This window comes from Aethalodelphis obliquidens, unplaced genomic scaffold, assembly GCF_003676395.1.
Source record: "Aethalodelphis obliquidens isolate GAN/ISIS:26980383/991018 unplaced genomic scaffold, ASM367639v1 scaffold8, whole genome shotgun sequence".
Lineage (NCBI taxonomy): Eukaryota > Metazoa > Chordata > Mammalia > Artiodactyla > Delphinidae > Aethalodelphis > Aethalodelphis obliquidens.
In genome coordinates, this window is record NW_020837952.1 from 56757591 (window position 1) to 56783316 (window position 25726).

At 38.6% G+C, this 25726-nt stretch overlaps 1 protein-coding gene across 6 annotated transcripts in view; it reads right to left on the minus strand.

Moving 5' to 3' along the window:
* The window catches only part of MRTFA (myocardin related transcription factor A), a 173089-nt gene that overhangs the window by 84311 nt on the left and 63052 nt on the right, over positions 1-25726 (minus strand). The window contains exon 1 of one of the 6 annotated variants that reach the window (XM_027107743.1): positions 20558-21801. The exons of the other annotated variants lie outside the window; for them this stretch is intronic. Within the exon in view, the coding sequence (XP_026963544.1) occupies positions 20558-20603 (46 nt within the window). The 5' untranslated portion in view covers positions 20604-21801. Of the gene's footprint in view, positions 1-20557; positions 21802-25726 lie in introns of those variants that run through there. 6 annotated transcript variants of the gene reach the window in all.

Here is a 25726-nt window from a genome sequence, read left to right on the forward strand (position 1 = left end):
ATAATTTCACATGGCACCAGCACTACAAGCCTTTCCTAAACCCCTCCCAAAAGTGATTCACTGTTTCTCTAAGAACCCTGCTCATAGGGCACACATTTTATGCTTCATATTTTGTTAAACAGTATCTACTAAAAAGGATGTAGGGACATCCTTGGTGGTCCAGTGGTAAAGAATCCGCCTTCCAACACAGGCGACGTGGGTTTGAACTAAAATCCCACATGCCGCAGAGCAACTAAGCCTGCGTGGCATAACTACTGAGCTCGTGCGCCTCACTAGAGCCCGTGTGCCACAAACTAGAGAGCCCACGTGCTCTGGAACCTGAGCGCCACAACTACAGAGCCCACATGCCCTGGAACCCGTGCACCACAACTACAGAGCCCACTTGCCCTGGAGCCTGCGCACCACAACCAGAGAAGAGAAAACCCACATGTCACAACTAGAGAGAAGCCCATGTGCCACAACGAAGAGCCTACGCACCGCAACGAAGACCCAACACAGCCAAAAATAAATAATAATAAATAAATCTTTTCTAAAAAAAGGATGTGTACACATATCCTTTCCCTGTATGCTTGTGAAAAGCCAGGTATAACATCTTATACATTTATGTGAGCTTTGAAGCGACTCTCACAAACTTAGCACTTAAAAAGTAATTATTGTGTACAAAGGATCTCTCTGTATTATTTCTGTATTATTTCTTACAACTGCCTGTAAATCTACAGTTATCTCAACCAAAATTTCAATTTAAAAAATAATTATTGAGGGTGGGAGGGAGGTCCAAGAGGGAGGGGATATGTGTCTGCATACAGCTGATTTACTTCATTGTATAGCAGAAACTAACACACCATTGTGGAGCAATTATACTCCAAAAAATAATAATAATAATAGTAATTACTGAAAGAAATATAAATAATTACTCAAGAGCTTAAAAATGACTCCCCACTATCCGATTAAGGCCAAACTCTCCAATTTAACACTCAAGGTCTTCGATTATCCAGCTCCTTATTATCTATTCAACCCAATGTTCTCTTCCAACTATACCATACCTCCTATTCCAATCAAGGTGAAACCTTATTCTTCTGACACACCAGCCTAGTCTAGTTTCCAGACCTTGCCTTAGGATACTCCTCCTACCTGAACGCCATCTGATTCAACCCTTCCCTCCTCCGACTCCTGTTACCTTTACTAACAGCACTTTTCCTCTTAGGTCCAGCTCTAATCTTACCTCCATTGTGAAGTTTTCCTGACCTCATTTCTTTCTTTTTTCTTAGGATTTTATAATCCTCACTTACTACTGTTATCTCCAACAAGAATGCAAATTTCTTGAGTCTCAGAATCATTCCTTCTACTTCTCAGGAATCCCCCACAGTACCTACCAGAGTGCTAAGTATATATATAATCAGTAATAAATAAATACTTGCTGATTAAAAGAGAAGTCTCGTTAGCCATGCATATTATCAACCCTCAATCATCCAGGCTAACAGAAGAGCCAGTGTATAGAAAGACAACCTGCCGGATGAGTCCAACTATCTTTTAGAGTGGGCAGGAATGCCTATATTTGTATTAAGTACTATGCAGTTGTTTCCAATTTTCCAGGAAGTCACAAAGCTGCCACAAATGGTCTAACTGCACAATTCTTCCCTTGTCAAAGTCCAGAGCCTGCACAGCTTATCATTCCATACTGGCAAACAACTGTATAACTTTTCATCGGTGACACAAAGATAAAAATAAGCAGAGGTAGTCATATTCTAAACATTCACTGGATCTCACCTTCTCCTAATAGGGAGATCATTGTTTGGGCACAAAAGATCATCTATTCTAACTCTCACTGGGCAAATATCTTGTTTGTATCAACAAAGTGCTTTTGTAAATAGATAGAGTGACAATATCAATAAGAATCTGAACAAGAGGCTTGCCAAAGAAAATCCCTGTGATGATCTACTCTTAGGATAATCCAGAATTGATAAAAAGCCAAATTCTTCCCACAGTCCATAGAGATTTGCCCCAGCCTATGGCTATTTTCCCTAAATGAGAGTTTGTAAACTCCTCAAACTACGGTTAGCTTCTCTTTCTCATCCAACTGGTCAAAGTTTTCTTATAACAACATACCACACATCTGAGAAGCTAAGTTTCTCAGCCTGAATTTTTGTTTGTACCTGGTAAAGCTACAGCTTTCTCCCAGAGGGATTTCAAAATGCCTAAGCTTCTCTCCAGAAAACTCTCCAAATACTTTCAGTAACCTAACAGCAATAGCTTTGCTACTAAAAAATTTCCCAACATCTTTCTGTTTTGGCAGGCCCTGCTGAAATCCCCCTCCCCATAAGGGGGAATCTGAGTAAAAACACTACCAGCTTCAAGTTCCCTTAGGCAAATTTCCAGCCCCAGTGCAAGGCCATGAGGTTAAACATTTCTCAATGACGCAGGCTCCCTCAGAGGGAGGAACAAGAAAGAAAAAAGAAAAGAAAAATCAAAACTTATTCTTCCCAGTGCAATAAATCAAGAGACAACCGCCAAGTCCTAAAAAATAAAGTATGAGTGAAGTTAAACTATACACTGCTTGTTTTGCCAAGGCCCCTGGTAGAAGCACAGAACCAGGATGAGAGCTGTGGGATAGGAGAAAAGGCAACTGCAGAACCAGCAGTCCAGCCAAATAGACAGATAATTCTCTAGGTTCTTTAGAGAATCTCTAGAATACTGATAATGTGTACATTTCCAGCCACTGTATACTTTATGATAACTAGAGCAACTAAAGCAAAATGATTGAATTGGTGGTTGTGGGGTAAGGAAATGTAATCACATATGAAGCAAATCATTATTTAGGATTAAAATGTGTATTAGGTGGAAGGCTGAAAAAACCATAGGAAAGTATGTTTAATCAACTTCTTGGGGAAAGAGTATAAGGCTGATCATAGAGAAAGCAAACTCATCTGAGGGGCTGGGAGGGCTCTTGGGCTTCTGACCGCCTGCAGATAGATAAAAGAATGAAATAAAATCAGAATTGTTGGGACTTCCCTGGTGGTCCAGTGGCTGGGACTCCGAGCTCCCAATGCAGGGGGCCCGGGTTTGACCCCTGGTCAGGGAACTAGATCCTGCATGCCGCAACTAAGACCCGGCACAGCCAAATTAATCAATTAATTAATTTTAAAAATCAGAATTGTCCCCTCAGAACTCATTTATAAATCACAGAACTTTAGAGTTAGAAAGGGCCTAATGCTTACAAGAAAATGCTAATAATGAAAATATTGTTACATCTGTACAGCACTTCCCCTTTCAAAGTACTTTCATTCATTTAGTCCTTAAATAAATTAAATTATTATGTACCTGCTGTGTGACAGGAACTGTGGATATAGAAATGAGACACCATCCCTGCATTCAAGGAGCTTACTGCTGAGCTCCGCTAGGAACAATAATGCAATAAAACTAACCCTCTGGAGGTCTGTCCCAAGTACAGGAAGAGCACAGGAGAAGGAGCACCTAAGCCCATCTGGAATCAAAGACAGCATGCAACTTGGAAGAGGGAGCCCTGGAGCTGGGACTTGAGCAGAAGTTAGTCGGCTGGCAAACAGAGAGAGGAACGGTCAAGGCAGAGGGAAGATTATATGCAAAGGAATAGAAAGTTAGAAGAGCACAGAATGTTCTGGAAACTAAAAGTTTAGCACTGCTGGAGACTGTGAAGTTAGAAGTGATAGGAGGATAATTAGTCAGAGGCCAAATAGACAATATAATAAAGTATAACAGTTTAAATTTTACCCCATAAGAAATCGAAGCATTCTGAGAAAAATAAAATGATTAGAATTGATTGTAAGAAAAAGTATCTTGGTAGCTGCAGGAAGGGCAGACTACAGAAGAACCAGGTTATAGGCAGAGAGACTAGTAAGAAGGCTACTGAAACCACAGTGAGAAACGATGACAGTCTGATCTAGGGCAGTGAGACAAAATACGAGAAGTCAAAGTAAAGGGAGAATCTACAGAACTCAGAGACCAAACAGATGTGAGGAATATAGGCAAAGAGGAATTGAGAACGACTCCTAATTTTCTGGGTAGGAAACTGGTCTCGAGTTAGGGAACGCAGGGGTAGTCGTGGGGACTGGTAACAGCAACTTTAAATCTGTAAAAGCCTGAAGTGTACGTAGTCGTCTAGATGTCCAGGTGGAAAGAAGCAGTAGATTAAATGAAGCTACTAGAGCTCAGGAAATATGGTGGGGCTAGAGATATAGATGCAGACATCCTGAATAAGTGGTAGCTGAAGCCACGAGTTGGGATGAGATTGCTAGGGAGAATGTGCAGACTGAGAAGAAAAATGGGTCACGGACTAACCCTGGGAGAAACTGACATTTAAGGGACAGGAAGAAGAAGAGAAGACTGCAAAAGAGATTCAACAGTGGACAGAGAGGTAGAAGGCAAGTTGAAGAGAGAATGCTGTCTATAGTTTAGCTGCCCAGATCTGAATACCTTTCCTATTTGGGGGAAATTCCAAGATAGGGGGAAGGCAGGCCTCTCTTCCTACTACAGAGTCCCTCTCTCTGCATCCTGGCACCCAGCTCACAAATACAACCCAAGTCCAGCCAATCAGATCCTCTCATCCAGAACTTTGAAAATTGGGGAATGACACAAATGTGGAAAATATAATCAGAAATTATCCCTGGCACTATGGCAAGTATCTACCGGTGGCACTGCCAATAGCTGCAGGCATTCACTGGAGACCAGGCCAGCAGCAGTGGCAGAGAAAGTCCAGTAAGCAGTGCCAGTGACAGAGTCCTCAGCAGACTAGTCCTGTGGCATGGTCTTCGCTATGTCTTGCCTCGCTCAGTTTCTGCTCACTTTCCAACCTTTGTTAGACAGCCTTCTTATTAAGGCTGTGCACTATCCAATACTCTTCCAAAAAATTGATTTTATGCTTAGATTAACCAAGATTACACAAAGAACCCTGAGTAGTATAGAATAAGGAGAGAGCACTGAATAGGGTCAAATGGTAAAGAAAAGTCAAGTAAGAGGAGGCCTAAAATGGGCCCACTGCATAGGGTGACTAGTAGTCAGCAGTGTTCTTGGTGACACTGTTCACATGTGTTACCTCATTCCATCCTCACAACACCTTCTGAGGAAAATAAAGCAGGTACTACATCTTTATTTTATGGTGAAGAAATTGAGACTAAAAAAGATTAAGATCGTACAGTTCTTTTGACTATCCACAGTTGCTCTCAAGAAAGTTACTTGACAGATGCTCATTAAAGGAGATGTTAAATGTCTACACTAATTCTTACACTGAATGTCAACTAACACAGATGATGATCACATATGGTCCCCAATCCTGGACTTCCAGCTTCTTCAATTCTGGCAATATAAAGAGGATCCCAACAAAAGCACTAGGATTCTCATAGACAACCACCCAGAAACATACCTCAAGGAACATGAGGCTCCTTGCCATCACCCTTCCATGGCTCATTCAGGGTACCTTGGCCACTACTTAAAGAATATATCATCAGCTACAAGGACTCCTCAAGTGGAAGGGATCTTCTATCCCTGACCATGAGAACCACTGTGGGAATGAGAGGTTGAGAGTTTTCAGAAGAAGATGGTTATTTCTCAACTTCATTCCTTTGGGATATGTCACAGCCAGGAAGGGAGAAATTGGAAATAGCAGCCTTCACAAGCTGCCAAATCCATGTCCTAGTCCCAGGGGATAATTAGCCAATGAGGTTCTGTAGAGCTGATGTAATGTTGGCAGAGGCTAATGCTTTATGTTTGAACATGTAGCCTCTTGATATTTAGCCACAGGGCTAAAAGGGATGACATCCTGCAAAGCCAAGAACCCACAACACCACCACTTAGCAATTTGCATCTTTAAAGTAATTTGTAAACTAACTGATCCGTCTTTATTATGAAGAGTGTACAAGAGCATTTGTTAAACTATACATTTTCTAAATCTTATTTTATGTAACTCTTTTACTAGGAAAAGAAATTTCCAAACACCTCCAAAGAACAAAGATAATTTAGAAAGCCTAAAGTAACAAAAGAAAGAAATTAGAAGGAAGGAAAGTTTTCCTAGGAATAAAGTCTGTTTGTGGTACTTTAGTCCCACTACCAGCACGCCAAGTTTAAGGCTGTCTAATGTTCTTATGAAAACAATTTTTGAAACTGAGTAGACTGAGACAAGCGCTTTCAGGAGCGCCACACATCTCACAAGAGTACTCTGAAATGCAGGAGGTAAGAAATCAATGGGCAAGAAGCAGAAGTATTCAGACATTAAACTCTTGGTTTGAGCTTGAGCTTTTAAATTGCAAAATGAATGCTTGCCTCTTTAATAAAAATTAAGTCCTTTGACTTAAATATGCCATGATGATCTCCCAAAGCCTCAGACAAAATTAAGTATATTAAAAAGGAAAAAATTTAAATTCTCTAATCAACTGGCCAATACATAATGCTCCCAAATATGTACTAGCTCCTTACTTGAAGCAAGAGATAACTTTTGGTTCAACTTGGGGCAGAAGTGTATCTAGTGACAGAGATACAAATACTCTGTAGTTTATATATCTTGACAATTTCACAAAAATTGAGAATGACTTTTCTCAAAATGAATGATGGAGAGGGAAAGGCGGTACAAAAAACCATGACCCTCTACATCTTATAAAGGAACTAGAGACTCATCCTTAGCAGGATACTCTGTACTTGCTCTTCAAGAAATAGTTGGGTTGGGGAACCTAATACCAAATGTTCCAAGAGTGGCTTTCTTCCCAATCTCTCCAATATTTCACGTTCACTTCATTCACTCATCAACATTCATTCAGCACCAACTAGGTATCAAGCTAGAGATGCTAGATACAAAGTGGCAAAACAAAATTAATAGGTAAGATAAAATTAAAATGGACAATAATAGGTAAGGCCTTCATACAGTTTATAAACTAGCGAGGGAAACACACATTAAACAATCAAGAAGTCCCACAAATAAACATATAATCTCTAAGTATAAATGCATGAAGAAAGAGAGAATGAGAAAGAATGAAAATAAGCAGAGGGGAGGGACACGCTAGGGGGGCATTCTCTGAGACCCTAAGGAAGGATAGAACCTAGAAAGCAAAAGGAAGACGATCAGGAGGTGCAGCTGGAGGAAGAGGCAGGAATGGAGAAAATGAACCATGAACGCTGAGAAACTCACCTACTATTTCATGAGTACAAATACTGACTTCAGAACTAGATATCTAAGCTCTTATCCTAAACTATCTAAACTAGCATATGATCCCTATGCAGGGGACCACGTTTTTCTAGATTCTCAAACACTTTTCATGTAACACCTATGAAATTCTAAGAGTACATCAAAAAAATAGTTTTCCTTCAAATTTATCAAGACTTTTCTAAAAACATTCATACTAACCACCTTAGTTGGGATTAAATATAAATTTAGTAACACTGAGTCAGTTGACCAAAAGCCAAGCTGCAAGGGGATCTTTAGCATAAAACTAATGGGAGATTATTTGCAAACATCTGGACTGACTTAGCAGATATAAAACTCAGTTGTTAGGATGTTCTGAAAGCTCTATACTACAGAGCTCAGAAGAAAAGGGGGAAGGAGGCAAGGGGACCGTTTTTTCTTACCAGAGTCAGCAAGGACCTTCACACAGAAAATGTTCCTACTCTAAAGATATACAGATTTAAATTTACTTCCTACCCACAGAAACTATTTGCAACATCGGAAAAAATTTCTAATGCACGTTTATGGCAACACACTCAGGAGGTTTTGCTTAGTTTCAAACATATGAAGCTGGTTTGGGCCATGGGTGTTGAGTCAGAAAACTTGCTACATTGCAATTCAAAATAGCGTCCTTTCTAATCCTCATGAACAGGTACAAGAATCACTGTTAAAAAGAGGGAAGCCTCTAGGCAAAGGTTAGGGCTTGTATGAAGGCTTTCTAAGTAGGGTTAAATGTAGGGGAAAAGGTCATCCCTATGTAGAGAGGAGATCTAGGACAAGAAAATTTAATACAGATATTCAAAAAGAAAAAAGTTAGAAATGTGTTTAACAATTATGTCATAGTGTTCTGGGGGTGCGGGGGATAAGGCAGGGAGGGAAGAGGGTAAAAAAGAAGGTAGGCTATGTAATGAAAGAACAGGACAAGGAACCTAGACAAGCTGGGTACCTGACAAGAGCTACTATATATTTATTGGGGGATAAAAGTTCACGTGGAAAGCATATAATGTAGTGGTAAAGAGCATGGATTCTGAAGCCAGACCATCTGGGTGCAATCTTAGTTCTACCACTTACCAGGTGTGTGGACACGTTCCTTTAACTACTTTGCCCCTCAATTTCACCATCTGTAAAATGGGATAATGAGAGCATCCATTTCACATAGTTATGGCAAAGATTAAAAGAGCTAATATATGTAAGGAGCTTGGAACACTGGCACATGGTAAATCCCATTTAAAATGTGTTAGCTACTATTATTTTATTTTAAATATATTTCTATATTTTTCCTGGAATTCTTATAAAATCTACTTAGAATTCCATACTCTATAAATGTGTCTCTTATGTTTTGTGGTTTGTTGCATTGTCCTGTTTGGTCTCTACTAGTTTTTTTTTTTCTTTCTTTCTTCTATTAAGCCACATATTAAAGAGAGATGCAAAAATGTAAAACAATGCCATTCTCTTACTAATTTTTTATTTTAGAAAATATAGCTATTTTTCTTAAAACATGTTATCTATGTTAACATATTAAAGGGATTTTTATTTAAGTATAGTTGATTTACAATATTGTGTTAGTTCCAGATCTGCAGCAAAGTAATTCAGTTATATACATACATATATATAGTTTCAGATTATTTTCCATTATAGCTATTACAAGATATTGAATATAGTTTCCTATCTCTACTAAATTTTAATGATTTGTTTTTCAAATATAAGGCTGTCTTGCCTATGCTTAAGGGAAATAATAAAAACTTTCTTCACCTGTGGAGAATTTTAAATGGGAAGTACTCTACTCCTGGGTTTAGGCATGGTTAGGCCCAAGAAATGAGTGAGGGCAAGGTAAGGAAACCTCAGGGAGAAAGCTCAGGAACCACCTACAGAGCTGGTTTTGCTAACTTAGAGATTATCTTCCACAACTGTTCTCAAACCTTGGAGGTTTTTGTGTAATATGGCACACTTCCTGACAAGAGATCAGGGAGACAGAGGTGATGTGGGTGGGAAAGAAGTTCTCCCACTTGGGGCTTTGTTGTGTTTTGTTTTTTTAAGCATTACCTAGCAGTGCTACCTCCTTTTCTCCTTTTGGCTTACTTCCTTCGAGAGTAATTTTAACTCCAATCTCCTGGTGACCAAATTAGCTCAGGGTACTCCAGAGTATATGAAGGTGAAAGGCAATCAACCTGAGTTGTTATACCCAACGGAACATTTTTCTGTTGTTCATAAAAGGAAAAAAGCAACAAAAGCCCATAAAATGTTCCACGAACTTTAAACTTTAAAAAATTTTTTAGAATAATCACACCCACTCATAGGTTTTGAAAAGCACAGCAACAGAATCACAATAGTTCAAAAGCATAAGAGCACAGTCTGACTGAAAATGATCAATCTAATTTCACTTTGTAAACTGACTAAATGGAAAAGGGAGATAGAAATTAGCAATATAAGTCAGAGTCCACGAAGTTAATTTTTTAAACAGTTGTTAGCCTTGTATTTATAAAGATGAGAGAGTTTTAATGTAAAGGTGACTTTAAGCTTAAAACAATCAGAGATAATTTTACAAGTTTTTGAAATCAATTTTATTGAAGTTTAATCTAGATATGACAGATTTACCCATTTTAAGCATACAAGTTCAATGCCTTTCGACAAATGTATACACCTGCGTAACCAATATGACACTCAAGATACATGACATTTTCACCCCCTGAAGTGCTCTTATGCCCCTTTGTAGTTAACTTCTCTTTCCGCTTCTGGCCCCAAGCAACAACTGATAGGCTACCTGTCACTCTTAGAGAAAGCTGCATTGTTTTCCTCAGACTTTTTTTTAAATTGAGGTATCATTCACATTCTATTCAATTCACCCATTCAAAGTCTATAATTCAGTAGTTTTTAGAATATTCCCAAAGTTGTACAACCATCACCACTATCTAGTTCCAGAATATTTTCATTACCCCCAAGAAATCCGCATCTATTAACAGTCATTCCCCATCACTGTCCTACCCCCTACCACCAAGTCCTGGCAGCCACTAATCTTTCTGTCTCTATGGATTTGCCTATTCTGGACATTTCATATAAATGGAATTATACAATATGTGGCCTTTTGTGTCTATCTTCTGTCACTTGGCATGTTTTCAAGGTTCATCCATTTTTTAGAATAGTTTAGTACTTCATTCCTTTTTATTGGTGAATAATATTCCATTATAAGAATATACTACATTTTGTTTATCCATTCATTAAGTGATGGGCATTTGGGGTGTTTCCACTTTTGGCTAATGCTGCTATGAACATTTGTGTACAAGTTTTTGTGTGGAGCGATGTTTTCAGTTTTCTTGCGTATACACCTAGGAGTAGAATTTCTGGGTCATATGGTAAATCTGTTTAACTTTTTGAAAAGATGCCAAACTGTCTGTGTTTTCTTAAACTTTTTATTTTGAGATGATTATAGATTCCCACCCAGTTTTAAGAAATAATTCAGAGATCTGGTTTACCCTTCACCCAGTTCCCCCCTCAATGATAACAGCTTGCAAAGCTATAGTGCAACATTACAACCATGATACTGACACTGATACAGTCAAGATACAGAATATTCCATCACTACAAGGATCCCTCATGTTGACTTTTGATAGCCACAATTACTTTCCTCCCAGCATCACCCCATCTCAGCCCCCAAGAGGCATCAATCTGTTCTCAATAACTATCATTTTGTCATTTCAAGAATGTTATACACATTATTCCTCCGTGCTACAATGCTGGGTACGCAGTAATTTCAAATTGATTCATTGCTATACCTAATGGAAAAAATCATTTTAAGTACTCTACCTATTTTCCCTAAGGGAAAATGCTTGGGCAGCCCACTGTTCAATAGTTCTAATGTCATGACTTGATTTTATATGTCTCTTCAATATGTTTTTAAGGGATTTGGAGTACAGCTTTAAACATCTTCGAATGCTAGTTGGGAAAACCCATATCTTTGAAAGTTAAATTACTTTGTGCCTTAAAAACGTGAATTTCACAAATAATTTTTGTTGGAATGATGTGTGTGAAATAGCTATAAATGCTTGCTATTTTTCCCAGTTTTAGGACTTTTTAATATTTGTAATTTGGTAATACTCTTTTAGAAACACTATGTGTGTGTGTGTGTGTGTGTGTGTGTGTAATTATATTCCTAGTCATACTTCTTAACAAAAAATAGTTTGAAACATAAAAAAAAAGAATGTTATACAAATGGAATCATATATGTAACCTTTTCAGATTAGCTTTTTCACTCAGCATGGTTCTTTGGAGAGCTGTCCCAGGTGTGTTTTATGTATCAACAGTTTGCTCCTTTTTTAAAAAAAAAATACACCAACAGATCGTCTTTACTTCTTTCACCTGTTCACCTCCAAAACAAAGTCAATAAAAATATCTGTTGGAACAACACGCTTCAACTTTAATACGCACCTGAGGACCTTGTTAAAATAAAGATTCTGATTGCATGTCTGAAGTGGAGCCTGAGATTGTGCATTCCTAACAGGCTCCCAGGTGATACAGATGATGCTGGTCCTTGGAACACACTTTGAGTAGCAAGGTGTTAGAAGGGTTAGCAAGGTTATAGCATCTGTTTGGATAGCCTACTTAATGTTAACACCATAAATTTTCAATACTCTACACAGCCAAATATTTTATAAATTAGTCTTATGGCACTGATTTGAGGAATATAATTCTTCAGTATAAGTGCTTCAGTTCCTATCTACAAGGCAAATATGAGGGGATATGAATTTTGGCTTTCTGATAAAGAGTAGATGGACTGTTAAGAGGATTTTCACACCTACCCTACAAAGAACAAAATATACTACAGAAAGGTACTTTTAAACAACTGAAACATTTTATACTAAAACCACTATTTTATGCCTAAGAGAACTCAGATTTTTCATACCCATCAAAAACAAACAAAAAAACTTAGTGTGTTTTTAGTTCATAAAAACTTTGCTGAAAGGTTCAGCAAATTGAGAGTAAGTTACCGTGCACGGGAAGGATCTGCAGCTCTGCCAAGAACATGACCTAATACAAACACTGCGAAGATAAATTTCAATAAATCTTACAAAATAGAAACAAAGGCAAAAAATATAAAAGACGTTTAGACAAACTAGACTGGTCAGATGGAACAGCCTAATGGGATGGAGTGCCTCCTTATCATTCACTGTTTGGTCAATGGAGTGCTTTGACGGCAGAGGTCCCAAAATCAACAGCTCTAGCTCCTGATCCAAGACACTACACTTCCAGCCATTTTCTGCCTCTTTCAACTACCTACATGTACACACACACACATACACACACCTATTTAATATGAGCTTTATATCAATACAACAGAAATATATGCTTAAGATGGAAAATTAGAAAGATACAGGAAAACTCAAAGGAAGAAAAAAAAATCCACTGTGAAATCCCACTACTCAGAGACAGCTATTAATATTCTGATGTATATCCTTATAGCCATTTTTTAGGATTATATGGATAAATGGTAAACATTTTCCCACATCTTTAAATAACCTTATGACTACATTAGTACCAATTATATGAATATATCATAAGTTATTTAACCAATACTCTATTGCTAAAATATTGGTTGTTTCTGTTTGTTTCTGTTTTTTCTATCATAAAGAAAACTGCTGGGGATGTATATGCATATGTATACATAGAGCTGATTCACTTTGTTATACAGCAGAAACTAACACGAAATTGAAAAGCAATTATACTCCAATAAAGATGTTAAAAAAAATACTGCTATGAGCATCCTTATATATATATACATACACACACACACACACACACATATACCTTTTTAAATATCTTTAGAACAAATTTCCAGAAGTACTTCAAGATTAAAGAAGAAAAAAAAAGAAAAAAAAGATTCAAGAAGAAAGATATTTTTAAAAAATTTATGAGTTGCCAAATATCAAGAGAGTTGTGGCAAGTTGTCAGAATATCCAGGAAGAAATAAGAACTATCTGCACCTAATAGTATTCAAAGCCCAACAACAAAAACCAAAAACAACCACAAGATCATCAAAAACCATACAGCATTTATTATGTACCAGGAACTGTTATAAGCATTTTACATACATTAAGTTATTTAATACTTACAACTTCTTGGGGTTGGTATTGATATTATTACCTTTTTTTTTTTAAACAGACGCACCAACAGGCACAGAGAGGTTAAGTAATTTGCCTAAGGTCACAGAGCTGGTAGTAGTGGCAGAGCTAAGAAACCTGGGTTCCAAAGTCTATGCTCTTGAACACTATACCCCTATTCTTCTCAACCTTTTTGACATCAGGACTCCTTTGCCCTCTTATAGTTACTGATAATTTCAAAGAGCTTTTGTTTATATGAGTTATATCTATTACTACTTATCATATAAGAAATTAAAACTGAAAGCATTTAAAATATTTATTTCTTTAAAAAACAGCAATAAACCCACTATATGTTAACATACATCTTTTTATGAAAAAATAATTATTTTCCAAAACAACAAAAAAAAAGCAAAAAGAGTGCCATTTTACCATTTTTGCAAATCTCTGTAACATACAACTTACTAAGACAGCTGAATTTTCATACATGATACTGCATTCAATCTGTTGAGATATCATACCAGCATGTAGCTCTGGAAAACTACACAGTACACCCATGAGTGGACAATAGTAAAAAAGGCAAATAACACCTCAGTATAAATATATAAAGAGCTTCCATCTCACATCCGCTGGAAAGGTCTCAGGGATGCCCAGAGGTCCCCAGGCCACACCTTGAAAACCACTGCACTAGTTACTGCAATGCATGCTACACAGAATAGTTGAAAGGCATGTCCTCAGGAACATACCTGCCTAAAGCATATTCCAAAAACATATCCCAAATTTTTTTGTAAATCATTTACTCAACAATTATTATTAAGTGCATACTATGCATCAGGTACCCTTACAGGCACTGGAAACACAGCAGAAAAACAAAAGAGAAAAATCCCCTACTTTGGGGTATTTATTTTCTTGTAGGGAAAGACAGCAGTAACCAATAAACAAATAAATCACATATAGTCAGTCCTGCATATCCACAGGCTCTGCATCCACGGATTCAACCAAATACAGATTGAAAATATTTGGGGAAAAAAAAAATTCCAGAAAGTTCCAAAAAGCAAAACTTTAATTTGCTGCGCAGGCAACTATTTACACAACATTTACATTGTATTAGGTATTATAAGTAATCTAGAGATGATTCAAAATATACGGGAGGATGCGCATAGGTTATATGCAAATACTACACCATTTTATAAAAGGGACTTGAGCGTCCATGAATTGTGGTATTGGGGGTGGGGAGTGGGCTGGAACCAAGTGGTCCCTTGGTTTCCCCACAGAAACCAAGGGACGACTGTATTCTGTCAGATGGTAAGTGGTATGAAGAAAAATAAAAGCAGAATTTTAAAAAACAGGATGGTCAGAGAAGGCCTAACTGAGAAAGTGAAATTGGAACAAAGATCTGAAGGAGGTGAGGGAGCAGGCCATGAGGCTACCCAGCAAGGAGTGCTCAAGCAGAAAGAATACCAAGTAGGAAAGCCCTGAAACAGGAGTACAGCCTAAGGTGTGCAGGGTCAGCTGAGAGGCCAGCACGGCTGGGGCAGAATGAGCAAGGGAAGACGGGGAGTGTAGTCTGAGAGTTACAGGGCTGGGGCCTTGTAAGGACTTGGGCTTTTTCTGTGAATAAGAACCAGTGGCAGGTTCTCGGTGAGGAGGGATACGATCCAACTTTTCATTCTAAATGGAACATATAAGTAAGTAGTGTTTCAAGGAAAAAACCTAAATTTAAACATATATTCCATCTCTTACTGTGTGTCTTGAAGCCTCTCTTAAGCCTCAGTTTCCTACACTACAAAATGTGAAGGTACAGATACCTTAAAATTGTTGGGAAGATCAAATAAGATAATATACATAAAAACACTTTAGAAGTATGATACACTATAAAAATTTCACTACTGAGTTTATTTTCACTATGTAATTGCCACAGATTCCTCTTTTCCTTTTTTTTCCTCTTTACAGAGCCCTCTGTACTCTCACTAGACTGCTGCCACCACCCCATTTATGTGGCTGCCGTGAGATTAAGGATGCCCTAGACCCCTAACAACATGAGCTCAGCCTGATACTGCCCTTTAGCTTGTTGAGAGCAAGGCAGAGAACGTTGTTTTTTGTTGTTGATGGCAGAGCGGGAGGTTTTTAATTTTTTTCCCCCTTGTTATTATAAAGAAAATCCTTTCAAAAATAATGCATGTGGTAATCATAAAAGTGAAGTTCCAAAAAAAACAAGACTGTATGAGACTCATCTTTATTTAATTTGGCACTGTTTTAATAAAGCTAAAACTGTGGTTCATGGTCTTGACAGCTTGCCTCATCCAAAAGGAAACAAAAGGGAAGAAAAAAAGATAGAGACAGACAGACGAATTCAAATTCCTTTGATCTAGGTCCTAACTCTAAGGGGACCCCAGATAAATTAATAAGTCAGAGAAAGGGCAGTAAGACACAATCCAGAATACTGATGACAACATCTGTTTGTCTGCCTACCTGTCTTCTGAGATCATCATCAAGGTATGAGATCAGCACTCAGGCCAGAGACGGCAGGACAAGATGGAGGTGAACCAGGGAACCACAGGGCCTGTAGCACCTGACTCCACTTCCCAGGGGCAGGAGGTAGACACCCAGGCACTGGTTTTTATCTCTACCTCTTAAGATGTGAGTCACTCTGGGTAGTGGGAGAAACCTGCAAGGGAAAACCCAAAGAAACCAAGATCTCTGGGGGAAATTATAAACAATCTCATACGTCAAAGGTCTCTGATGGTTTCCTTGTAAGTATGTTATAGCAGAAAGAGCACTGTCATGGGAGTAAGGAAATGAATTCTCCTTCCATCTCTTCCACCAATTAATCATGTGACTTCAGGAAATTAACTAACCTCAAAGAGCCAAATTCCTCATCTTAAATAAAGGAGAGGACAAGAAAATACCTAAGGTTTCCTTCAAGCTCTAAAATTTCTTGAACATAAACAAGAACATATTTTTAAAAGCCCATATTAATATTTAGAGTATTAGTAGATCCAAAAGGTAGTTATTGCTGAAGGTTCTGGAGTTTTTCACTAGCGCTATAGACCCCTGAGTGATGTGAACCCAAACAGGGGGCCCTTCCTTAAAGAATTAATGTATCACCTAAAAGGGCAAAAGTTGTCTGCCCACCATCTTCCTTTAACTTCATTTTTATGAATTACTCCTCCTCTCTCTCTAACCCATACTATTATAAAATATACAGGTCAGAGGCAAACTGTAATGATTAGGGAACCAGAAGTTAAATAAATATGCAAGAATTAAGTATACAGACATCAAGGAATGAGAGAGTAAATGGACCGAGGAAACACTTTTATATGGTAGCATGTATGGGGTACACACATAAAAAATTTTAAAGGTATATACAGTTAAAAGCAAACTAACAAAGCAGTTTTCTAAGGGACAAATCGAAGAGGGTAATTAGAGGACTTTAGTGTACACTGTGCTGCATTTCTCAGGTTGGATAATGTGTCCATGGGCTTGTGTGTTCTATATACTGTTGTAATATGTACTCTACATGTTCTTTCACAATTATGGGGTATCCCATAATCATAATAAATTTAAAAGAGAACTCCATTCTTTTGTGGAACAAAAAGTCTCTTCTGTCCCAATCCCCCAGCTCTCCATCCCTTCTCCCTAAGGCAGTCACTGTTGCCAGTTTCTTACAGTCCTTCCAAAGATATCCTACACAAGACAAGAGTGGGGAGGGGGGATGTAGGGTGCGGATGGAGTCTGTGTGTGTGCATGGGTGGGTGGGTGTGCAGAGATATGCGCACAAGAGAGACGGAAAAAACAAACCGACTCCCTAACCGTGCCTCATCCAGATCAGGTGTGTATCCTGTGACCAAACATACCTAGGAAACTGCTTCAATCCCTTTCTCTACAAAGGAACTATGATCCACTGTTGTACAGTTATAAACTAGTACGAAGACTGCACTGACTGGATGCAGGGACAGGGCCTGCCTGGTCAAAGCCTTACATATTAGCTGTCAAGGGCTGAGCCCTGGCATTCCTTGGTTCTAAAACATACCAGAGTCAGCGCTGTGCCCCAATATTCCCTTGGTCTTAGCTTCAGAAATCCCAAATGTCCATCTCAGATAATTAGTTTTCTAATCACAATGATCTAGATAGGTTTCCATAGGGGTGATAGGTGCTTTAATCCTCTGTGACTTGATCAGAACACTTGGATTTAGCAGTACACATCGCAGGAAGAGAGTGCACGTTGCACATCCTGAGATGCGAAAGAACTTCAGTTTTGAAAGCTGTGCATTCAACAGCACACGCTTAGGGCAAGGCCTGGCTAAGATACAGGATGATAGTTAGAGGATTCATGTCTTAATACAACAACAGATCTTAAAATACTTTCATAAAATCTTGATTTAGGACGCTTATGCCAATTTATTAGGGTAAGTATGCCAAACCAGATTTCTTCATTCATTAAAAAAATAAAATACATGGGGCTTCCCTGGTGGTGCAGTGGTTAAGAATCTGCCTGCCAATGCAGGGACACGGGTTCGAGCCCTGGTCCGGGAAGATCCCACAGGCCACGGAGCAACTAAGCCCGTGCGTCACAACTACTGAGCCTGCGCTCTATAGCCCGCGAGCCACAACTACTGAGCCCACGTGCCACAACTACTGAGCCTGCATGCCACAACTACTGAAGCCCGCGCGCCTAGAGCCCGTGCTCTGCAACAAGAGAAGCCACCGCAATGAGAAGCCCGTGCACCGCAACGAAGAGTAGCCCCCACTCGCTGCAACTAAAGGAAGCCCGTGTACAGCAACGAAGACCCAACGCAGACATACATACATATATACACACATAAAAAGAAAATACATACTGAGTGTCTACCACGTGCCAATGTCAGGAGCCAATATATGGATGAATATATAGCCTTCGAGAAGCTAATAATCTAATTAGGAAGACATGAAAAATGATAATTAGTCTACATTGTAAAGGTGGTGCTGCAGGAACAGAGAGAAGGAAGGGCTGACTCTGTTGAGAGAGGTTTCACAGAAAGGCACCATCTGTACTGGATCTCAAAGGGTCAGAAAGAGACCACCAGCAGTGAGGAGGATGAAAGTCTCCTCATGCAAGTATGCCTCACCAAAAATCTCCAAGCTTCAAATACTAAATGAAAACACAATGTATCCTGGAACTTTGCCGTAACATTCAGTATATTAAAGTTTAATTTAGGGTGAAAACCTTATATCTTGAATCTTGTCAAAGGAGTTTCATTACTTTAAACATTTCATTAAATAGTAGTTTCACCTATAAAGCACATATTCATGGAAATCCAAATACCTTATTGCTGGAAAACCTACAGCTCACATAGTCTAAATGTCTTGACTTTATAGAAAGAATGATAGGCTTATTTTTTTTAATTAAAGCTTCATAAGAGATGCTTTTTCATTTCCTATCATAGATACATCTATTATTTACTATTACAATCCAGTATAATGGTTACAGCTTCAGAAGAAAACAGGAACAATTTTACAAAGCAACACAGTACTAAGGTTTTTGAACATTTAGGAACCACAAGTACTAGAGCAATCAGTTTGCTATTACTCCTTTCTATACCCAGTTTCCCTTTTATGAACATATGCAAAAGAAAAAGGTCCACATACATGCTATTCTCTGCAGACCTTTCATTCTACCTGTATCCAATACCCCTGTCAATTTCATCCATACTTGTCTTACATACTATTATCCTTTAAAAGTTTTATGAAGTAGCTGGTCCAACAGATGGGTGGCTAGCCCTACCCAACATATGTCACAGGAAAAACAGCTCTTAGGCAAGACAAGAAAATATTAAGTAAGTCCCTTTCCCTTATCCAGCTAGGAACAGTGAGATCCCAGCTCAGAAAAAAGCAATCTTTTAACCTTTATTAAGAAAAGTTACTGGACTGAGATTATCTGTAAGTAACAAGATGATCAAAGAAGGGAGAGAGAGTCCAAATGCTAACTTCTACTTCCTAAAATAAAATATGTACTTGCCCACATACAGCAGAGAACCAGGATACAGAACAGGGGAAAAAAAAAAAAATCTGAGTCATTTTAACTGGGAACTATTTCATCAAAGACAGATGGGAAACATTCAGATAAGCATACTATCTTGTTTAGAACACAAAGCTCAAAAGATCTGTGGGAGGAAAAGGAAAGGAACCTGGAAGGCAGAGCATACATGAACAGAAAGACTCAACTAATAAACGACTCATCATGATCTTATTTGTAAAACCAGAAAAAACAGAACAGGAGCAATATCTTTCCTTTCTGTCCATACCCTGCCCATAAAATGTAATGTGATAGCATCTGATTGTGTCTTCAGATGGATATCTGTGTCTTTCAACATACTATCTAAGCGCTCCCCGAGGAGAACAGTGAGACCAGTTCTGCCTGAGACAGTATCTGCCAGCACCAAGGAGTCTAATTTTCCTTTGAGTGAAGGCCAGTGGATGGGAAGAGGTCCCCAAATGCCACTTGTATGAATCTTTCAAGATATTCTCTGAAACAGGAAAACACTACAGACTACATTTTAGTAGAAGTCTAAAAATAACAAAAGAACATACCCTATTTTTAGATATCTAACTTACAAGTTTAAGAACACTAGAAGAAATCATTAAAAACAAACTGGGATTTTTAAAATGCTTTAAAAGATACTTTTAAATTGGGAAAACTGTTAAGAGATAGAATTTCAAAAATCCTGCATTCCTTCTGTTGACTGGCTGCCTCCTTGCTCAAACTTCCTCATCTCCAAAACTTAGAGTCCCAATCCTACATGTTATCAAGAGAATTTCCAAAGAACCAGAAGATGATACAAATAAAAGATTTACCACAAAAGAGAAAAACAGCTAAGGAAAAATTTTAAGACACGCTTTCACAAAAAGCCATTTAAAGAAGAGTGTAGATTAGTGATAAAGACAGTACTGTATAAAACAGCAAAAGCAATTTAATTATCCCTCATTAAAAGCAGCACCACAGACAATAACAAAATACTTGATTAAAGAAGACAAGTCGTTTTTTCTCACATGTCTCCTCACTGAACAATCTTAAGATCGGTAAGCATCTAATTCAAAGCTATGTCTGAAGATCTAGAATTTGCAATCAGGAAAAAATTATTATTTTTTACAATAAAATCCTGAAAATGCAGTACATTTACTGGACAATTTATATTTACCCTCCCTCTATCTTCCTCCCCATCTCCATCCAACCCTAGTACAAACATGCCCAATGTTTTTTAAGAAAGCTATGGCAAATAGGATTTGCAGGCAATACGGGAATTACCAGACTGTACAGCCATCATTAACATCTCAGGTTCCAGTAGCGTCATGACAGGTTCTTCTCAGAAACAAGAGCCCACAAATATAATGAAAAAACCTCAAAGTCGCAGAAGAAAGATGTTGTCTTCGGAGGCTACTGAAGCTTTCATAAATTCAGTCTCATGCCTTATGCTCAGATCAGACTGTGAGAACTCACTCCCCTTCTGAGTGCAGTTACCAATTTATCCACCCTTCACACAAGTCAAGATGGCACAGAGCTGATTTACTGCCGACAGGAAACCAAAAAGCACTCAAGTTAAGACATATGAAGTGTGGTTAGAACAGTGAGTGAGCTCCTCCCCTTGCTATTCGTCTCTGGGGGGAGGGGAGAGACGGACAGAAAGACCTTCAGAAAAGAGATCAACTGCTTTTTTCCCCCTCTCTTTTCAAGAAGAGAAGACGAGTGTTTTGTTCAAAACCTTAGTATGAGGGACTCTGCTGCTAATGCAGTTCAGAGCAACAGATTAAACATAATCCAAACAGCTCAATCTTGTGAAAGACACAGCCCAATTACTGACCCATTAATGGGAGGTGGGATGGGATCAGGCATATATAAACACATACACACAAATAAGTATGTACGGTGAGTTAGTTTTCTGAAAAAGCGTTCTAACGGCTTTTTCATCTGTGGTACTTATAGATAACAGGCTAAGGAAGTTGAATGTTTAACTACAGAAGCACAGATATTTTCTCCACTCCCTCTCCAATTAAAATATCTGTTTTAAAAAGTCATCTGAATACATTCCGGAGCTATAATCTGTCTTTCAGATCTGCCAAACTCCTAAAAGAGCTCCTTACTTGTGCCTGTGTAAGACACGGGATCTGTGAATAGACAGCTTACTGATGTTATTGACTTTTCTAAAATGCTTTATGATCTTGCTGGACGTTTGGAACACATAAGAAGACAGTTACAGAAATAAGAATTTCCCTTTCCTCATAAAGAAACTTCAATCCTTTTTCCACTAGCACAGAGCAGGATCTTCTGAATAAAAACGAACAAGAGGCATTTTAATCTTTCATCACAAAAACAAAAAGAAACTAAAATCTTTTCAAATTACAGCAATTTCCATTTATCCAAAATTAAAAACTCATTTCTTCCCTTCACAGTACTTTTTATTGATATTCATAATAAGGATATTAAGATGCCTTTCAGCATATCTGATTGACTTTCTTTTTTGGGGGGGGGGCTACATTGGGTCTTCGTTGCTGTGCACGGGCTTTTTCTAGGTGTAGTGAGTGGGGGCTACTCTTCGTTGCAGTACGCGGGTTTCTCATTGCAGTGGCTTCTCTTGTTGTGGAGCACGGGCTCTAGGCGTGCCGGCTCAGTAGTTGTGGCACACGGGCTCAGCTGCTCCGTGGCATGTGGGATCTTCCCGGACCAGGGCTTGAACCCATGTCCCCTGCATTGGCAGGTGGATTCTTAACCACTGCGCCAACAGGGAAGTCCCTGATTGACTTTTAAATAGCTGAAAACTAGAAATCCATTTTTGGTATGTTTAGCTAGAATGCCTCGGTTTTTTCTGGGTGACAGCCTGTATCTTGAAAGCCTACTGGGCAAACTCAGCCCAGCAAATGCCTTAATGCTCACGTAGTCACACAAATGATAAATGAAAGTGCTTAGAGGTCTTAAAAGAGAAAGTAGTCTCAGAATGATTGACGGCAATATTCTGTTATTAGAAAAGAGAAAGCAATTCAGATTTGCGGTGGGGGAGATTCTGTGGAGGAGAAAAAACTTCCTTTCTTTCTCACTCCAAGAACATCATGTTTAAAAGAAAAGCCAGAAAAGCTCTATATAGAACTGTGGGAATGACTCAACAGGCAACGGAGTGGCAGCCGGTGTGGGCTAAATGCTGCTCTGAGAAGAGAGAAGCATTCTCACTGGCCCCTTCTCACAACCAAGCTCTCAAACCATCTTATGAAAAACGGGTCAATTCCAACTCTCAGACTACATGATAGTCTGGTCAGAGGTTACCAACTAAAGGAAAAGAATCCCTAAAAGCTTGAGTCATTCCTTTGTCCATATGTGGGCTGGACAATTTGCTGTGTGAGGGTTTTTCAAGTGAAACAAGTTCTCACAGTTCTGTACTTAGAGGAAAATAAATACAAATTATAAGATTCCTGCAAAGAAGATGGTAGGAAGGGCAGAGGGCTGTTCCTCTTCTGCCAAAACTTTTCTGTTTGCTGTAGAAGAGTGCTCGGAATGTCAACTGTCAATATTCCAGCCCGACAGAGATACAGTACTGACAGTCACGTCACGTGGTGGTAGTAACATTAACACATCACATTTCAACTGATTTGTTTACTTTTTCACAGCAACTCCACACCCATTATTTCATCTGCACTTTGGGATAAAAGGAGCTAAACAAAAAGAAAACAATATTTAAAACAGAAATCCAAAAAATTAATCTTAAAAAAAAAACAATAAGCAACATAATCTGCCTACTGCTAGGATTTTGCATTCACCCTGAAGACAGCACAGCATCAGACTCAATGTGAAAACTGGTTTTAAAACAGGTTTCACAATTCTAAAAGTCTGAACTCCTATGGCAGCTTCAAATCCACTAATTTTTGTGCAAATTAGCAAAATTTCATAGAAAGAGAACTAAAGTAAACTTTGAAAAGGTCTCTGCACACGTGAACATGATTTTCAAGTTGATGGAACCAGGGAAATGAAGGGTAATGATCTTAATTCCCAATAAAATAAAAGCTCTTTTGCTTTTAATCATAACTCTCTAGCTAATTAACAAAATTTTAATATGATCTACAGTCTATTAATCTACTCTAAAGGGACTGCAGTATAGCAATATAGTTTATTCATATAAAGCTTTCCCACCCACCACTGGCTCCCCAAAGGCCTTTAATGTTCATAATCAAGAGGAACTAGACAAGTTCTTATCCTGCTTGATCTTCCTACTGGATTTGTCATGGTTTCCATACTCTTCTTAAAATTTCCCATTTCCCTGACTTCCTTTAAAAATACTACTTTCCTACTTCTCTGACCTTTCCTCTCAGAATTCTAAATCGCTCCTCTTTCTCTGCCCCTCTCAGGAGCACCCCTTTCCTTTCCTCTTGTACATATTCTCCCTGGGCAACCTCAGCCTTTCTTAAGGTTAACCACCACCTACCTACTGGTCCATATCAAGCCCTACCTTTACTTGTACTCTACCAACTATGCATCTCTACGTGGCTTGGCTATCCTAAACTCAGTACGTACAAAAGCTAACTTCCAATATCATTGTTTTGCACCAACCCCTCAAGACACTTTGCTTCTATTTGCCCTAACTTAGGTAACAGTACTCAGGTCCTAAACCATAAACTTAGACTCCCCTCCCTTCAGCCCCAAATATCTAAGTTTAATTAGCTTATAACTTATTTCTCAAATCCATCCTTTTTGTTCCATCCCTACAACCAGTGCTTTATTTTAGGTCCCTAATATTTCTTGTCTGGAGTACAGTAACAGCTTTTTATCGATAAAAACATTATAGAAAAGTTCAAACATACACAAAGGTAGAAAGAATGGCATAATAAGCAGCTTATGTACCCCATCACTTAGCTTCAAAATTTATCAATACACGCCTGCTTCCCCCAGCACCCAGCCAATACCGGATCACTCTGGAGCAAATTCTAGGCATCACCTAATTTCCCCTTTATTCTGTAAACCCAGAAGATAAGAACTATTTTCTTAACATAACTACAATACCACTACCACACCTATATCTTTTTATAATTCCTCAATGTCATCAACTATCCAGTAGATGTTCAAATGTTCCCTCCTGTCTCATAAATTTTGTATAGATGATTTATTCGAATCAGAGTCCAACAGGGACAACATATTGCATTTCGTTAATGTATCTCTCTCTCTCTTTTTTTTTTTTGGCCACGCCAGGCAGCTTGCAGGATCTTAGCTCCCCAACGAGGGATCGACCTCGGGCCCTGGGCATTGGAAGCATGGTGCCCTAACCACTGGACTGTCAGGGAATTCCCTCTTGAAGCTCTTTTAATCTATAGATTTCTACTTCCTCTTTTCTTTTCTTGTAGTTTATTTGTTGAAAATAACGAGACTGTTTTCCCACATTTTGGATTTTGCTAACTGTATCCCAAAGGTGCCATTTAACATACTGCTCCATCCCCTTTATTTACAGTAAGTTAGGAGTTAGACTCATAGAGTCATGACCCAATTAAGGTTCAAGTTTTTCACCAGAATATTTTGTAGGTGGTAGTGTGTACTTCAGCAGTAGCTTCTTAACTGTGCTCCTTCTCTCCAGCCTTTGCCTCGATTAAAAATCATCCTTGTTACCAACTGACTCTTGTTCCTCCTTCAAAACTCAGTTTAAGTGCTGCCTTCTCCAGAAAGCCTCCCTGATTACACCCTCCATGGATATGCTAAATAACCCTCATTTATGATCCCTCAGAACCTGTTCCCAACTCTATTACTGCTCTTTACCACATGGTTTAATGCCTCTGTATTAACAGAGCTCACACAGTGTCTAACATGTGACAGCATTCATAAATGTATGCCAAATGGAATGAAAAGCCCTATTTATCTCAGAAAATTCTAACAGCATGGGAAACGTTCATAACCACAAAAGAATCCTTACCTACCCAGAAAAGGCAGGTAGTCTGCTACAATTTTCATTAGAACACATGCCATGTTATTACTTAGAAAACTACATGAGGAAGACTGAAATTATCCACAGTACTGAGGTATAGGGTTAACATAAAAAAGGACATCCACAATAATAACCTCAGGAATATTAAGTGCTAATGACAATGAAAATGCCCAAATTGTAGGGGATGAGTAGGAGAAACCAGAGAAACAGAGCACCTGGCTCACCTAACAAACCAAGCAATCCTTTAAGCACTGAAAGTTGTCAGCTTCACTAACAACTGATATCAATTCCTAGGATGGAATGTAGTATACACAGGTATACAAAATTAAGAATGCCTTTTTGTGATCTCTGTGGGATTTCAGAACACAGAAATGTAATCTTGTTCCTATGTCCACTTCTGATTTGGGTTCTCACAGTACATGCAGGAGTTTACTGACGTTCAGCTCTACAAAGATCTAATCATCATATGGAAATTTCACAGGCTCCAACCAATTAAGTCTCTCCCCCAGACAACTGGTATTGGT